The following is a 17,702-nucleotide window of genomic DNA, read 5'->3' as shown; positions in this document are numbered from 1 at the left end:
AATGTCTAGTGTGAAATTTACCTAGTCGAGGAGTGAGTGAAATGGATGTACATTTACCTGATTTATACCTATATCTTGAATTCAAATCGAGTGACGGAAAAGAGTCCAATAATAAACGTCAAAACCAAATCATAGCATAAAACATCAATTTTCTTCATTTCCTTTACAATGCAACCATGGCAACTTTTTACAATGATGCATATATAGTCAATAATACATACACCACTTTATTTCTTGTCACTTAATCATATCGGAGTACTACAGAATATTTTTGAGCATGATGTCACGTGTCAACTCATGTTTGAGTGCCATGATCCTCCAACTTATGTAATGGCAAATTTGTGTCACCGGTCGCCTTTGATGAATCCAACCCTAGCAGTTGAAGATGAAACTACATAATGTTTCACTAGTGAGTGTTTAGCACGGGTGAATGGTCAAAAGAGTATTAAGTTGGACTAGGTAGACAGATACAAATGAATCTCCCTGTGTAGAATGACATACCATTAAGGTGAACGGTTGTGACAAGAATCCCTTGTGTCCTACGATTGTGCATCTGCATCAATAGCTCCTTGATCAGTCGATATCTCCAGGAAGCTTACGCAAAGCCCCGACACATAACAAAATATCTGTCTACTAGAAAATTTAGAGGACAATCTTAAAGGACTAGTAGTCAGCTCTTCATTCCTTGGCTGAGAACATCAAAAAATGGCGAAACTTGACAACCCATCCCATTATTGAGCATTGGGGATGACAGGATAAATTTTCCAAGGCAGCAAAGAGCAAAGAGGAAAGGCAAACATAGTCACTGAATGTAATTCTGTATATATAGTTCATCTTATAGTCAATTTATCCGAGTTTTCTTGACAATTTCACAATTTCAATAGTTAGGAAGTTGCAGAAAAATTTCTTGGTCCGGAAAAGTTGTTTAGTAAATCATATGATAACCAATGAGCAGACATGGTTATGGTGACAGCAAAGTACAGTAACTGCAAGATCATTATAAGAACAGAGAATTTTCAAACCAAACGAACTGTCCAAAAAATTGATATGCAATTGCCAACCTCTGAGATTAGATTCGAATCCACAAATAGTCAAATGCTTCGCAAGAGCTTGCCCTAAATCCTTTTGCCAGCCGGGTTCAACCTTGGCATCAGACACAGGCCATACAATAGCTGTCTCAGTTGTGAGATTCACACTAGCCGAAGAAACTGGTTCCTGTCGACAGTTCAGAAAAATATAGCTCAAGGGTAATATAATCCTTCAGTGTCATAAGAAAAATACTCTATGGCTCAAATTTCTTTGCTGCTTTATAACTCGGTACATGGGGAAGCCTAAATTCTACTATCCTCTGGCTGTGATTCATGCCTCGGTTGGACACTTAGGCCTCCTCCGTTGATATATACCTCAAATGCTTGTCGTCCATGGCATTAAGCTTTTTTCTCAAAAACGTGAAAAACCATTCTTGCCAAACCACCCAAAAGATATTGTTCACTCACACAACTCAACAACCGTGCAAATGTCTTAATAATACATCACTCAAAGCTCGAGCAAACCATCAACAGATTATGTATAACAAGCTCCTCAAAAGTAGGCTGGCTGGCCATCAGGCCCGAAGTAAAGTGTTTTCATGTGTGACAAGTCTATGTGCCAGTGCTACTTACTTAAACACCAACTAATCGAAACAAAAGTTGATCAGTCGAAATTTAATAGAAGCAACATTTTATACGTGGAAATTTCAAGGAGCTTCTTGTGCCACACCTCTCGTAAATTGAAGCAGGAAAGTCTCTGAAAAAGTAAACTGAAACTGGAATGGAGGTGCAATTCCAAAAAACTAAAACTGGAAAAAGCAGGACCTTATCCAAAATCGTAAGCTAATGCTAATCCTTGGGGCAGACTCAGTCAATTGAATCATTGTTCAACAACACAAACAATGATACACAGAAGAAGTGAAACAAATTGTGAATTACAACTTCTTACTTGACTCTCTAGAATCCTCTGAACGCTGGCCACGCATCCCTCGCATAACATTCCCTGCCAGATTTCATTTAATAAGAAAAGAATGATTGATATAACGAAAATTAAACCGAAAGCTTACCCGTACGTGAAGAACAATAGTATCAGAACTCAAAGCAGCGGCATCTGAAGCACCGGCATGCGACTTCCAGTAGCGACCCTTGGCAGCAATCTGCGGCCGATCTGCTGAGGTTAAATAACCCGATGGAAGCCGGGTCAGCTCCGAGCAGCGGCGGTGAGTGAGTTGATTCAGGAGAATCGAGAAGAAGCGGCGGCGGCGGCGGATAGAAATGGAATTGAAAAGATGGGAGTTGGCAGAGAGTAATGCTGCGTCCATTGCTGCACACTTAGAAATTTCTGTGGCTTGCGAAATTCGGTGCAAAACTTACTTTTGTTTGTTTGTTTTTTTTTTTTAACATCAGGTCAGTATTTTATCTTTATATTGTTGAAAATATTATATATATATATATATATATTAAAATTAAATGTTGAATGTTGAATATTGAGTTGTTAAATGTTGAAAATTAGTGTGTGATGATGTAGATGATGATGTATTAATTTTTGGACTAATCTCCAAATGAGATCTATAAATAAGTCTGTCCATTTGTGAAGAAATACACAATTGAGTTGAGAGAAAAATATTATAAAGTGTAGAGTTTGATATATTTTGTGTTTTGGAGTTTTTACTTTTTACCATAAATTTTTACTTTTTCACAACAAGTTATGAGCACGATGGCTCGAAGGTTCTCTATAATTTTCGACGCTCCAAAATACAAAAATAAGTCAAAAATATTCAACAATACCACCATGTCAAATTTGGCAAAGATTGAATTCGTTGCGCTCGATATCACTGAAAAGAATTATATGCCATGGACTCTCGATGTAGAGATGCATCTTGAGTCATTGGGTCTAAGTGTACTATCAAAGAAATTAATATATCAACTTCACAATATAAAGCAAAGGCAATGATTTTTTTACGTCGACATCTTGATGAATGGTTAAAATGTGGGTATCTCACAGAAAAAGACCCAATGATTTTATGGAAAGAGTTGAAAGAAAGATTTGAGCATATAAGGAAAGTGATACTTTCGACCGCCCGTGATGAATGGAATACGTTGAGATTCCAAGACTTTAAAAAAAGTCAGTGATTATAATTCTACAATGTATCGAATAGTCTCGCAATTAAAATTTTGTGGACTTGAAGTCACAGAGATGGAAATGCTTGAGAAAATATTTTTCACTTTTCACGCATCAAATATAACTCTACAGCAACAGTATAGAGTGCGTGGTTTTACGAGATATTCTGAACTTATTGCATGTCTTCTTGTGGCGGAAAAGAACAACGAATTGTTAATAAGAAATCATCAATACCGACCCACTGGATCAACGACATTTCCTGAAGCAAATGTCGTAATGAAAAATGAAAACCAAAATCAAAGGCATAAACAAGATTTTGGTCGTGGGCGAGGATGAGGAAGTGGGCGTTGTCGTGGACGTAGAAATGATCACGGTCGTGGTCGAGGCCGTGGATATAATCGAGATAGTTACTTCAATAACTAATCTCAAAAAAAGGTCACAAATCACCCACCAAAAAGGCAGCATGAAAACATGAGTGAAAATGAAAATCACTCAAAAAGAACTGAGGAGTGTTTGTTATAGATGTGGCACTCCAGGACATTGGTCACATATTTTTCGAACCCCTTAGCACCTATGTAAGCTCTATAAAGAATCGACAAAGGGGAAAGGAAAAGAGACCAATTTTGTTGAAAATAGAAACCATTTAATTGGTTCAACTAGTTTCAATGCTGCAGATTTTTTGAATGATTTCGAAGACATTGATTAAAAGATTGGTGGGACTAGATTGTAACAAATTTGTATTTTTCATGCATTTTTGTATTATAAATCATGTTATATTTTGCATTTGTATTGTACTTAATTTTTCTTTATTGTATTTTTGTGAAGTTTGATATGGAAAATGCTATGAGCAAACATGGAAATAATATCATGGAAATTTGCATACCGGATAGTGGTAAAACGCACACTATTCTGCGAGATGAAAGATATTTCTTGGAAATAAAACCAACAAAAACAATGATGAATACAATATCAGGTCATGTAGACATGATTGAAGGTTGTGGTAAAGCACAATTTTTGTTACCAAATGGTACAAAATTTCTGATAAATGATGTTTTATATTCACCACAATCGAAAAGAAATTTGTTGAGTTTTAATGACATATATTCTCATAGATATGATACTGAGACGATAACTGATAGAAATCAGAAATATATGTGTCTTACCACATATAAATCAGGAAAGAAATATGTGGTTCAAAAATTATCAATGCTCTCTACTGGATTGCATTATACACATATAAGGCCAATTGAATCAAATATGATGGTTAATAATTCTTCAATATTAACCAATTGGCATGATCGATTGGGACATCCTGGTTCAATAATGATGCGAAGAATTATTGAAAATACGCATGGTCATCCATTGAAAAACCAGAAGATCTTTCAGAATAATAAGTTTCAATGTAAAACATGTTCTCTTGGAAAACTTATTATAAGACCATCGCCAGCTAAAATCCAAACAGTATCACCCATATTTCTTGAACGCATTCAGAGTGATATTTGTGGGCCAATTCATCCACCATGTGGACAATTTCGATATTTTATGGTATTGATCGATGCCTCTAGCAGATGGTCACATGTATGCTTATTGTCAACTCGAAATGTGACATTTGCAAGATTAATGGCTCAAATAATAAAATTGCGGAATCAATTTTCCGATTATACAATCAAAAAAATAAGACTTGATAATGCTGGAGAATTTACTTCCCAAACTTTCAATGACTATTGTATGTCAATGGGAATTACTGTTGAACATCCTGTTGCTCATGTTCATACACAGAATGGATTAGCTGAATCATTGATTAAACGTCTACAACTGATTGCTAGACCAATGATTATGAGAACAAAACTCCCTATTTCTATATGGGGACATGCAATTTTACATGCTGCGGCATTAATTCGCATCAGACCAAGTGCATATCATAAATTCTCCCCATTGCAGCTTGCATTTGGTAAAGAACCAAATATTTCTCATCTGAGAATTTTTGGATGTATGATGTATGTGCCTATTGTACCACCTCAACGATCAAAAATGGGTTCTCAAAGAAAAATCGGTATTTATATCGGTTATGATAGTCCATAAATCATTCGATATCTTGAGCCTCAGACAGGCGATGTGTTTACAGCACGCTTTGCTGATTGTCATTTTAATGAAGAAATCTTCCCAATGTTAGGGGGAGAAAAGAAACACATCGAAAAAGAAATCACATGGTATGTACCATCATTGTTACATTTGGATCCAAGGACCAAACAATGTGAGAAAGATGTACAGCAAATTGTGCACTTGCAAAGAATTGGAAATCAAATGCCAGATGCATTTGTAGACACAAAAAGGGTAACAAAATCATATATACATGTTGTAAATGCCCCTGCTCGAATTGAAATTCCAAAGAAACAAATTGAAGATTCTCATAATGTCATAAAACGCTTGAAGCATGGAAGGGCAGTCGGTTCCAAGAATAAAAATCCTCGGAAAAGAAAAGTCATAGAGAAACACGATGATCATAAAATAGAAAATGGTGTTCCAGAAGAAACACCTGATGATGAAAATGTTCTGTCAGAACCACAAACTGACGAGAATCGTGAAATCTCTATCAATTATATTAATACTGAAAAAATATGGAACCGAAAAGATATAGAAGATATTGATGAGATATTTTCTTATAATGTAGCTTTTGACATCATAAATGAAAATGAGGATCATGAACCAAAATCATTTGGTGAATGTAAAACTCGTCATGATTGGGCCAAATGGAAAGATATCATCTAGGTTGAATTGAATTCGCTAAATAAACGTAATGTTTTTGGACCTATAGTCCTCACACCTGAAGGTGTAAAACCTGTTGGATACAAATGAGTTTTTATTCGAAAGCAAAATGAGAAAAATGAAATATTCAGATATAAAGCTAGACTTGTTGCACAAGGTTTTTCTCAAAGGCCTGAAATTGATTATGAAGAAACGTATTCTCCTGTTATGGATGCAATTACGTTTCGATATTTGATTAGTTTGGCAGTGTCTAAAAATTTGGAAATGTGTCTTATGGATGTTGTTACAGCTTACTTATACGGATCACTTGATAGTGATATATACATGAAAATCCCTGAAGGATTTAAGATGCCTGAAGCACAAAGTTCAAAACCCAGAGAATTTTATTCTGTAAAATTGCAAAGAACATTATATGGGTTAAAGCAATCCGGCCGAATGTGGTATAATCGGCTAAGTGAGCACTTGATGAAAAAGGGATATGTAAATGATCCAATATGACCTTGTGTTTTCATCAAGAAAAAAACATCCGGATGTGTAATTATTGTTGTATATGTTGATGATTTAAACATCATTGGAACGAATAAAGAAATTCAAGAAGTTATGATGTACTTGAAGGAAGAATTTGAAATGAAGGATCTTGGAAAAACCAAGTATTGTCTGAGTTTGCAAATCGAACAAAAGGAATGTGGAATTTTTGTTCACCAGGCAAACTATACAGAAAAGATCCTTAAACGTTTTAATATGGATAAATCAAATCCATTAAGTACTCCAATGGTTGTAAGATCATTAAACATAGAAAAGGATCCATTCCGTCCATGTGAAGATGATGAAGTTATTCTTGGTCCAGAAGTACCATATCTAAGTGTCATGGTGCTCTTATGTATCTTGCAAATTGCACTAGACCTGATATATCTTTTGCTGTAAATTTATTGGCAAGATTCAGTTCATATCCAACAAAGAGGCACTGGAACGGAATTAAACATATATTCCGTTATCTACGAGGAATGACAGATTTGAGACTTTTGTACTCAAAAGACACCAATAAAAGTATCATTGGTTATGCTGATGCTGGATATTTATCTGATCCACATAAGGCACGTTCTCAAACCGGATATGTATTTACTCATGGAGGCACCGCGATTTCTTGGCGTTCACAGAAGCAAACACTCGTAACAACTTCATCAAATCATGCTGAGATTATTGCGCTACATGAAGCAAGCCGTGCATGTGTTTGGCTAAAATCAATGACACAACATATCCAAACTTCTTGTGGATTATCAGTAGACAAGAAGCCTGTGACGTTGTATGAAGATAATGCTGCATGTATTGCTCAAATGAAAGAAGGATACATCAAAAGTGACAGAACCAAACATATCCCCCCAAAGTTCTTTGCCTACACTCAAGAACTTGAGAAGAACAAAGATATTGATATATGTTACATTCAATCAAGTGAGAACTCATCAGATCTCTTCACAAAGGCACTTCCTACGACAATATTCAAAAAGCATATATATAACATTGGGATGCGCAATCTACGGAATATGTGAAGAATCACTTGTGTTAACATGAGGGAAAGTTTACGTGGCTGCACTCTTTTTTCCTTGCTATGGTTTTTATCCAACTGGATTTTTTCAAGTAAGGTTTTTAACGAGGCAACATAAAACACGTAATAAAGACAATCATCATATCACGGTCATCATCACAAGAGAGAGTGTTGAAAATATTATATATATATATATATAAATATATATATTAGAATTGAATGTTGAATGTTGAATATTGAGTTGTAAAATGTTGAAAATTAATGTGTGATAATGTAGATGATGATGTATTAATTTTTGGACTAATATCCAAATGAGATCTATAAATAGGTCTCTCCATTTGTGAAGAAATACACAATTGAGTTGAGAGAAAAATATTATAAAGTGTAGAGTTTGATATATTTTGAGTTTTGGAGTTTTTACTTTTTACCATAAATTTTTACTTTTTCACAACATATATGACTTTTTTTTTTTGAGGAAATCTTTATATGACTGAATCCAAATATATATATAATACATTAAAATAGAACTTTGAATATTTTAGTAGGAGAACTGTGCATACGAACATTGTTAGCATCTATATCTACCCAAAATTTGTAGTGGAAGTATCAAGTATGAGACAAGTTGTTCGCTAAACAAATATTAATTTTTCAAGAATACACTAAAAGATTTTGATAAATAATTTTTTATTTTTATGCTGAATTTTTTTTCATTTACAACCCAAATTATATCAGAATAATCTAAAAAGATGAGGTGTAGATTTAACTGGAACTTACACCATGTTTGAAAGAATTAAAAATAGGATTTGAAATTAGATTTAGAATTGGGGGTAAATTAATGGTTCAATCTCATATGTTTGACCTTTTTTTGGACCGTTCACAAATAATTTGGCATTCTCGATTTAGTTCTAAGTATTTATTTTTAAAAAAATACATCTTTGAGTCAATGTTTTTGTCAATTTAATAGTTAAAATTAATGGAGGAAAGACTCGGTTCAATCCAAGATGATTTACCTATTTCTCATTTCGGTTTCAAACATTTCGGATTTCTTGATTTAGTCTTAAATGTTTAAAATTTTGATTGAGTCCCAAAACGACTCCACTTGCTGTTATATCCTCTGAAAACGGATATTTTAATCAACATCAGCCGTCACAAAAACTTTTTATGTAGTTTAGTGTTCAATTTTTCCATAAAAATCGAAATTATAAAAAATCTCTTAATTCTAAAAAATTTCAATAACAAAGAAAAAAAATGAACAAGAATATGAATCCAACCAAATAACAACATATATCTCCAGAAAAACTGAATTTTATTTTTAAGAAAAACCCTTAATCTAAAGTTCTATAGAAATGTTCAAATTCAAGAAGAGAGAATGTGGTTATTGTGCGAGAGAGAAAGGTAGAGTTACTTGATAGAGATTAGTTGTGTGCAACATCGTCGATTTCATTATCAAGATTGAACAAAATTTCTTGAGTGTAATAGCAACGAGAAAAAAAAAATTTGACCATGCTCGAGTTGTATTGGAAATTAGCGCATCTAATTTGAGTTTTGGGGATTTTAGGGACGTGATTTTCACATGTCATGTATACAATCAATTTTTAACCATTAAATTGATGGAGTGACCAATCTGAACATAATTTGTAAATGTTTGGGACTTAATCGGGAACGTTGAAACATTTGTGACCAAACTGAAAAAAGGGGTCAAATATCTAGGCCTGAAAGTGGGTTTTTCTCCATCACATGTCATTCCTAACATTAGTCTTAGCCATTAATTTGATAGAAGGACTAGCTCGATCAAAATTTTAAAATATTTAGGGAGATATCGGGAACACCGAAACATTTGGGACGAACCAGGAAAGCGACCAAATATTTGTGACCGATTTTTACCCAAAAATTGGAATTATAATTGAAATTGAATTTGTAATCCATTGATTTAGAATTCAATTATGGTGGTTTGATCATTTTATTTAATAATTGTTAGTTAAAATTAATATTATTTGATTTTATTTTTTATGTTATTATTTTCTTAAATACCTTCTTTATTAATATTTTTTTTTTCAAAAAGCCGCCTGTTGTGGCGGGGGGTTAGGCGAACCCCTACCCGTTTATTGCTAAAATAATGAAATACAAGAGAGGGGGACTAGATCAAAACCTCCCAAGAAAAAACAAGTCCGTAGCAAACAAAACCGAATGACAAAAATTATTTTGACTTAATCCTAATATAAGGAAGGTCAGCTCTATCCAATCTGCAGATGCCTCGAAGTTTCCCCTGCACTTGCCCATGCAAACAAGCGATCGACTCAGCTAGGGAAAGGCCCATATTCGCAAGTTCATCAGCTGCCGCATTGGCTTCTCTATACATATGAGATTTGATAACTGGGTAATTAAAAATAAATGACTGGATTTGTGTCAAGATAGGACAAAGTTCCCAGCAAGTAGTGTCCGCATCTATAATGTTCAAAGCAGCTTGCGAATCAACCTCCAACCAAATACAAAAAAAATTAAATTCTTGACAAAGGGATAAGCCGCGAAGAATAGCTAATAATTCTGCCCTTGTATTTGAACCAACCCCGATATTTTCCGAGAAATCCAAGATATTGTTACCCAAGTGGTCTCTAGCAATGCCACCAATAGCAGAACTTCCATTCCCTTTAGAATAATCATCAGTATTTAATTTGAATCTACCAGCCAAAGGAGGTAACCAACGCACCAAAGTGATGGAAGTTACCCGGGTGCTCTCCAAATGAATCCCAAACAGCACCGGTAAATCTTCATATCCCGTCCAGTGAGCCATTCAAAATATTCCAGCTTTGTTTATTGCAAAAATATGATCATTAAACCATTTAATAACAATGGAAGCATTCACAATCCGACCCTTATGTCGATACCAGTTTATGGCTCGCCATAAAAACCAAATAATCAAATACGACACCATTTCCCTCACACGACCTTTTTTCCTCCACTGTGTCCAAACCCGCCAATTTCCAAAAATATGTGGATCATGAACCCCAAAGATGTTTGAGTAGTAGGGCCAAACAGCCGTTGCTAAGATTCCTGAGAAGAAAATGTGATCGAAAGATTCTGAACTCCGACAACAATGGAAAGTCGACGCAAGAACCACTCCTCTAGATTGAAGAATATCATCCACTGGAAGTTTGTGGAAAAACCATCGCCAACAGAAGAAGGAAATGGAAGGCCGCAATAGCCGAGACCAACATCCACCAAACCAATCAATAGCTGTATCCCTACTACGAATCACCTCCCATGCAGATTTAGAAGAAAAGGCTCCATTAATTGACTGTTTCCAGACTGCCCTATCCAAGTTTAGGGGATGAATTGGAACCTTTAAAATCCAATTGGCAATATCCGGTGGCACCACCAGCAACAAACGATTAGCATTCCAATTCCCATCTTCAATGAACCAATTAACTTGATGAGAAGGCAGCCCTTGAATTGGAATGATAGTAGCTAAATTTCCTTTAGGAATCCATGAATCAAACCAAAAGCTCACATCTCCCTTAACAATCTTCCAACCAATAAAGCTTTCAGCTCTATTACGAACTTTTATCATTCTCCTCCATGTAGGCAAGACAGCTTGTTTTAAACTGACCTGAGCCGGTGATTCATTACGACAATATCTCAGGAGAAGATACTGCTCCAGATGGAGTCACCAGTTTTAAACCGATACCACAGTTTGATCGCAAAGGCCGTAACAGAATCTTTAAGCCTTCTAATCCCAAGACCCCCTTCACTCAACGGCAAACAAATACAACTGTTGAAGATACCGGTACATCTTCTTACTCCCTGGGTAAATGGAGTACGTCGATGCATGAGCCTCTGTCAAGATCGCAACTCATAGAGAGTCACCTGCGGGCACACAAAATCGACCTCTATACTTCACAATACCGTCCACCACTGTATAAAAACCACTTCCTTCCGCCTCATCTCTATGTCTCCACTTTTTCATCTGCTCATCAACTGCTTTCTTGGCATGGATATGGTCAAATAGAGTGGTCTGCAAAGATAGTGAAGACAATCTGGGGGCTCTACCCCCTACATAGAACTCTAGACCAAACATCTGAATTTCATCCTGCAACGGCCTAGATGCTGTCAAAGAGGTAATAACTGCAATCTTCCTACTCAGAGCATCTGCAACTACCTTAGCTTTACCCAGGTGGTAACTAATGTCACAGTCATTATCCTTTACCAACTCTAGCCATCTCCGATGCCTCATATTCAACTCCTTCTGAGTGAAGAAGTACTTGAGGCTTTTATGGTCGGTGAATATTTTACACTTCTTGTAATGACCCTGCATAGAATCACCTACTAACTGACAACTAATAACATGCATTAAACTTAATACAACAACATTCTTAACAGAGTAAAAACATGCGGAAACATAATCCATAATTTACATATCAGCTTAGTAAAACAAGTTCAGGCTTAATACTGTAGTGATACAACCATATAGAAGAACTTTAAAAGTAAACATTATACAGCTAAACAAATCCTGCTGTATAAAATCCCCTGACAGGCTCCGGCTCTTTAGTCCTGCCTCGAACAACCGGCTCCATCCAACCTGCGACCTGTCCCATGGAATAGGGTGTCCAAGATAACAACTAGGACGTGAGCGCTAACGCCCAGTACATAAAAATGAGTAAACATATGTATATGATGCATGCAACATGATGACTAGTAAAGGGTCATCTGAAAATTCATGCTCAGTATCGGCGCCACATGAGTGCTGCCACCGCGCGGGTCAACCTCTGGGTGCAACCACACTCGTCTAGTACACCAGAGTAGTCAGACATACATGTCCCCGCCGTCGCGGTACTCTCAGTGACAGACTATCGAGTATAGAGCTTAGCGGCTCTATAATCAGGCATATCAAGGTATAGGCTCAACGTGTATATGCACATGACATATGAATATGAAAAATGGTAAATCATATATCATGCCATATAATAATGCCAAATAAATGCAACATATAAACATGTATACTCGCTGGAAATCTCAGTCATTGTGTACGTACTTAACACCGAAGTCTAAACTAAGCTGGAAAAAGACAACCCCTAGCTGTCCTAGGTCAACTCCCGACCAGACCTGGTCTCAAGCCTGACCCAACCCAACCTGGCCTCTTGGTCCGACCCCGAGCTCCCGAGCTACTCTTTCCCGAACTCCCGAGCTACTCCTTCCCGAGCAGAAATATGAAGTGAGATGGAAGTGGTGTGTCAATATCTGAACTCTCAACTCCTATTTATAGGGAATGGGCTGGGACAGGTGTCAAACGAATGCGTGATATCTTGACATCTGGCAGGACACTAAGCATTCAACTCCTTAGCTCTTGACACCTAGCATGTCAACTCATGCATTGATTCTGGTTCCGCCACGCAACATTCCCGACCCGACCACAATGTGTTCTTCCTATGTCCAAACACTAGCTTGACCAAGCACTTCACTTTCTTGAGCACCCTAGGACCCGAGCCATGCTTTTCCTTGACCAAGCCCCTCATGTCCAAACCCTCCCTTGGTTCACCATGACCGACCCGAGCCCCAAGGAAACATCCGAGCTCAAACCAAGCTGCACGCCCGAGCTAAATCCACCTCCACACCCGAGCCCTAGCTCAATGCCCGAGCCCTAGTGCCATGCCCGAGCCCTAGCCAAAGCCACACGCACATGGCCAAGCTCTTGATGCTCAACCATGTCTGGCCCGAGCCACTCATGACCGACCTGAGCCCATGGTCAAATCCATCAACCCTAGCTCATTCTCATACCATGGTTTCTTGATCTTGATTTGTGCTCTGATTTGTTTAATTAGTAACCCTTAATCATGTTTAACATATTATTATCTTAAAATGGAATCTGGGTTACTACATTCTCCCCACCTTTAGATATTTCGTCCGCGAAATAAAATCTAAAGACAAATTAAGATAACAATATGAAACAGAAAACCATGTTTTATTACAACAAATGGTAATTACATCTTTACATGGTAATTAAAAGTACAAAGCAAACAACTCAGGATATTCTGATTGCATACGACTCTCAGTTTCCCAAGTTGCTTCTTCAACACCTCGGCGCTGCCACTGTACCATCACAAGTGGTATAGTCTTGTTCCGAAGAACTTTCTCCTTCCTGTCTAGGATACGAAGTGGTCGTTCAACATAAGACAGATCTGGCTCTAGCTGAACATCAGTAGGCTGAATAATATATGATTCATCAGCTATGTACTGTCGAAGTAACGACACATGAAAACATCATGCATACTGGAAAGATATGACGGTAACGCCAAACGATATGCAACATCTCCGATCTTCTCCAGTATCTGGAAAGGCCCAATGTAGCGAGGTGACAACTTGCCTTTCACACCGAATCTCATCACCTTCCTGAAAGGTGATACTCGCAAGAACACATATTCACCAGGCTCGAACTGTAGTGGCCTGCGGTGAATATTAGCATAACTAGCTTTCGATCTTGAGCAGCTTTGATCCTTCTCTTGATCAAATCTACCTTGTCTACAATCTGCTGCACCAACTCAGGACCCTCGACTTGTCGTTCTCCTATTTCATCCCAAAATAACGGAGTACGACACCGTCGACCATACGATGCCTCGAAAGGTGCCATATCAGTACTACGATGATAACTGTTATTGTAAGAAAATTCGATCGAAGGTAACTGATCCTGCCAAAATAAACCAAAGTCCATGACAGAAGAACATAGCATATCCTCCAGCGTACGAATAGTGCGCTCTGACTGCCCATCAGTCTTCGGATGATATGCAGTGCTCAAACTCAGAGTGGTACCCAACGCCTGCTGAAAACTACCCCAGAAACGTGAGGTAAATCGCGGGTTTCTATCACTTACTATGCTCACTGGAACCCCATGCAATCGCACTATCTCTTGGACATATAAGCGTGCCATGCGATCATAAGAATATTCTCGGTTGTAAGGAATGAAATGTGCTGATTTTGTCAAACGGTCAACAACGACCCAAATAGCATCACACTAACGTGAAGTCATAGGAAAATGGGTAACAAAATCCATAGTCACGTGTTCTCATTTCCATTCGGAAATCTCAAGATTTTGTAGTAATCCACCTGGTTGTTGATGTTCAGCCTTGACCTGTTGACAAACCAAAAATCTCAAAACAAACTGATATACACTTCGCTTCATCCCTTTCCACCAGAATCTGGTTCGCAAGTCCCTATACATTTTCATGCTTCCAGAATGAACTGACAATCGACTCCTGTGAGCTTGAGAAAGAATATCATTCCTGAGCTCCGCAACATCAGGCACAACCACTCGATTTGATAAGCATAATAAACCATCTGTCTGATAATGGAATCTTGATGTATTAACTCCATTGGCTAATTGTGCCAAACGCTGAGTCTTAACATCAGATATCTGAGCGTCTCTAATCCGAGAATACAAAGCCGGCTCAGATAATATAGTATACAAACGAATCTCATTTCTTCCTTTCTTGTGCTTGGGTGTAAAACTCAGTGAACAGCACTCCTGAATCATATGAGATAATTCACAAGTCTGAAGTGCATAAAGTCTCACCTGCTGACTCAAGGTATCAGCAGTAAGATTAGTAGAACCTGGATGATATTTGATTTCACAATCATAATCCTTCAGGAGATCCATCCAGCCTATCTGTCGCATATTCAACTCCGCCTGAGTGAATAAATATTTCAGACTCTTGTGATCCGTGAATATCTCAAATTTCTCGCCATAAATATAATGCCTCCAGATCTTGAGTGCAAATACAATGGCGGCTAACTCGAGATCATGTACTGGATAATTATTCTCATGCGTCTTCAACTGTCGAGAAGCATAGGCAATAACATGTCCATGTTGTGTCAGAACACATCCCAACCCCTGACTAGAGACATCAGTATAGACAACATAACCTCTCGATCCAGAAGGTAGAGCTAGCACAGGTGCAGTAGTAAGACGTCTACGCAGCTCGTGAAATGACTCCTCACAATCCGAGGACCAAATGAAGAAAACATATTTCCGTGTAAGCTGTGTCAAAGGCCTGGCCAACTGTGCAAAATTCTCGATGAACCGACGGTAATAACCCGCTAGACCCAAGAAACTACAAATCTCAGCAACCGTCGTCGGACGAGACCAGTTCAACACTGCCTCTATCTTTCTTGTATCAACAGATATTCCTTCACTAGAAATCACATAACCGAGAAACACTACCCGATCAATCCAGAATTCACACTTGCTCAATTTCACATACAGCTGCTTATCTCGTAACGTCTGCAAAACAATTCTCAGATGCTGTGCATGCTCATCCTTGTCATGAGAATAGACAAGAATATCATCAATGAAGACGATGACAAATCTATCCAGATATTCTCAAAATATCTGATTCATCAGATTCATACAGACTGCCGGTGCATTCGTCAAATCGAATGGCATCACAAGAAATTCATAATGCCCGTATCTGGTCCTAAAAGCAGTCGTAGAAATAACTGAGTCTCGTACCCGCATCTGGTGGTATCCGGATCTCAGATCTATCTTAGAGTAAATAGAAGTATCCTGTAATTGATCAAACAGATCATCAATTCGTGGCAAAGGATACTTATTCTTGATAGTGACACGATTAAGCTGCCTGTAATCAATACATAATCGCATCGATCCATCCTTCTTCTTGACAAATAACACAGGTGCTCCCCACGGAGAAACACTCGGACGAATATATCCCTTATCAAGCAGATCCTGCAATTACTGTTTCAATTCCCTCATCTCTGACGGTGCCAAACGATAAGGTGCTCGGGATATAGGTGTTGTTCCTGGTATCAGATCAATACCAAATTCAACCTCTCGAACCGAAGGAAAACCAGGAATCTCATCAGGGAATACATCAGAAAACTCGCTGACAACCGGTAACTGATCGATACCCGGACTACTCGTGGACATATCAACTGCATAGATGAGGTAGCCCTCCCCACCTGACTCTAAGACATGACATGCCTTCAGAGCCGATACAAGTGGCAACGGAGGTCGCGCACCCTCACCATAAAAGTACCAGCTATCACCCTCATCCGGATGAAACTGTACCAGACGCTGATAACAATCCATAGTAGCATGATGCAAAGTCAGCATATCTATTCCCAAAATACAATCAAAATCTGTCATCGCTAATATCATCAGATTAGCCGATAGCACATTACCCTCAAACTCTAGAAGGCAACCCATCACAAGCGTGCTCTATCTTCAAGAACAAATTCTAGAACTTCCAGCTTCTGCTCTTCAGTACAATAAAAAGCACGAAAAGCACTCTCGAGTTTAGACATCCGACCTCTTGCTTGTTCAGGATTCTCACCTCCCAACAAGGGTTTCGGTCCTACTTTCATGAACTTATTGATAGTGTAGCGACGTCTACCCTCATGAGGACGATGTCGATCATCATGATGGCGATGGTGATGATGATGATGACCACCTTCCTGGCAACACTACCGTGACTCTCGCCATCCATATCCTGAAAAGAATTGCACATTAAAATCCCAAATGCGCAATAATTACTTAAGACTAGAGTAAATCCCAAGTACTAATCCCAAAATCTATGCATGCTCTGATACCAAAAATGTAGTGACCCTGCATGGAATCACCTACTAACTGGCAACTAATAGCATGCATTAAACTTAATACAACAACATTCTTAACAGAGTAAAAACGTGCAGAAACATAATCCATAATTTACATATCAGCTTAGTAAAACAAGTTCAGGCTTAATACTATAGTGATACAACCATATCGAAGAACTTTAAAAGTAAACATTATACAGCTAAACAAATCATGCTGTATAAAATCCCCTGACAGGCTCCGGCTCTCTAGTCCTGTCTCGAACTACCAGCTCCGTCCATCCTGCAACCTTCCCCATGGAATAGGGTGTCCAAGATAACAACTAGGACGTGAGCTCTAACGCCCAGTATATAAACATGAGTAAACATATGTATATGATGCATGCAACATGATGACTAGTAAAGGGTCATTTGAAAAGTTATGCTCAGTACCGGCGCCACATGAGTGCTGTCACCGCGCGGATCAACCTCTGGGTGCAACCACACTCATCTAGTACACCAGAGTAGTCAGACATACATGTCCCCGCCGTCACGGTACTCTCAGTGACAGACTATCGAGTATAGAGCTGAGCGGCTCTATAATCAGGTATATCAAGGTATAGGCTCAACGTGTATATGCACATGACATATGAATATGAAAAACGAT

The 17,702-nt window shown here is 38.1% G+C and overlaps 2 protein-coding genes across 4 annotated transcripts; both read right to left on the bottom strand.

Moving 5' to 3' along the window:
* Nucleotides 1–132: 132 nt before the first annotated feature.
* Nucleotides 133–2,384, bottom strand: LOC140860219 (copper-transporting ATPase PAA1, chloroplastic-like). Of its 3 annotated transcripts, none has more exons than XM_073263108.1 (5): nt 2,096–2,384; nt 1,978–2,031; nt 1,062–1,215; nt 502–553; nt 133–391 (listed from the first exon to the last, which is right to left on the bottom strand). In XM_073263108.1, exons 1-4 carry the CDS (start codon nt 2,348–2,350, stop codon nt 540–542), a joined length of 477 nt encoding a protein of 158 aa, XP_073119209.1. In that variant the 5' UTR covers nt 2,351–2,384; the 3' UTR covers nt 133–391; nt 502–539. The 3 variants fall into 3 exon arrangements, with proteins under 3 accessions (XP_073119209.1, XP_073119210.1, XP_073119211.1); XM_073263109.1 differs by having other exon boundaries at nt 133–372; XM_073263110.1 differs by having other exon boundaries at nt 2,102–2,384.
* Nucleotides 2,385–10,250: 7,866 nt separating this feature from the next.
* Nucleotides 10,251–11,027, bottom strand: LOC140862384 (uncharacterized). The gene has a single exon (XM_073265405.1). The coding sequence runs from the start codon at nt 11,025–11,027 to the stop codon at nt 10,251–10,253; it is 777 nt and encodes a 258-aa protein (XP_073121506.1).
* Between the last annotated feature and the right edge of the window lie 6,675 nt (nt 11,028–17,702).

The sequence above is a fragment of the Henckelia pumila genome, chromosome 4 (genome assembly GCF_033568475.1).
Source record: "Henckelia pumila isolate YLH828 chromosome 4, ASM3356847v2, whole genome shotgun sequence".
Classification (NCBI taxonomy): Eukaryota; Viridiplantae; Streptophyta; class Magnoliopsida; order Lamiales; family Gesneriaceae; genus Henckelia; species Henckelia pumila.
Note: the sequence above shows the minus strand (reverse complement) of the source record. Positions and strands in the feature narration are given on the sequence as shown.

Bases quoted from the DNA above. Each gene is read 5' to 3' on its own strand.
- LOC140862384 (XM_073265405.1), bottom strand. From the start codon at position 11,027: ATGATAAAAGTTCGTAATAGAGCTGAAAGCTTTATTGGTTGGAAGATT.
- LOC140860219 (XM_073263108.1), bottom strand. From the start codon at position 2,350: ATGGACGCAGCATTACTCTCTGCCAACTCCCATCTTTTCAATTCCATT. The intron at 2,032-2,095 runs GTAAGCTTTCGG...GAAATCTGGCAG, and splicing joins CTATTGTTCTTCACGTACGG to GGAATGTTATGCGAGGGATG. The intron at 1,216-1,977 runs GTAAGAAGTTGT...AACTGTCGACAG, and splicing joins AGAGGATTCTAGAGAGTCAA to GAACCAGTTTCTTCGGCTAG.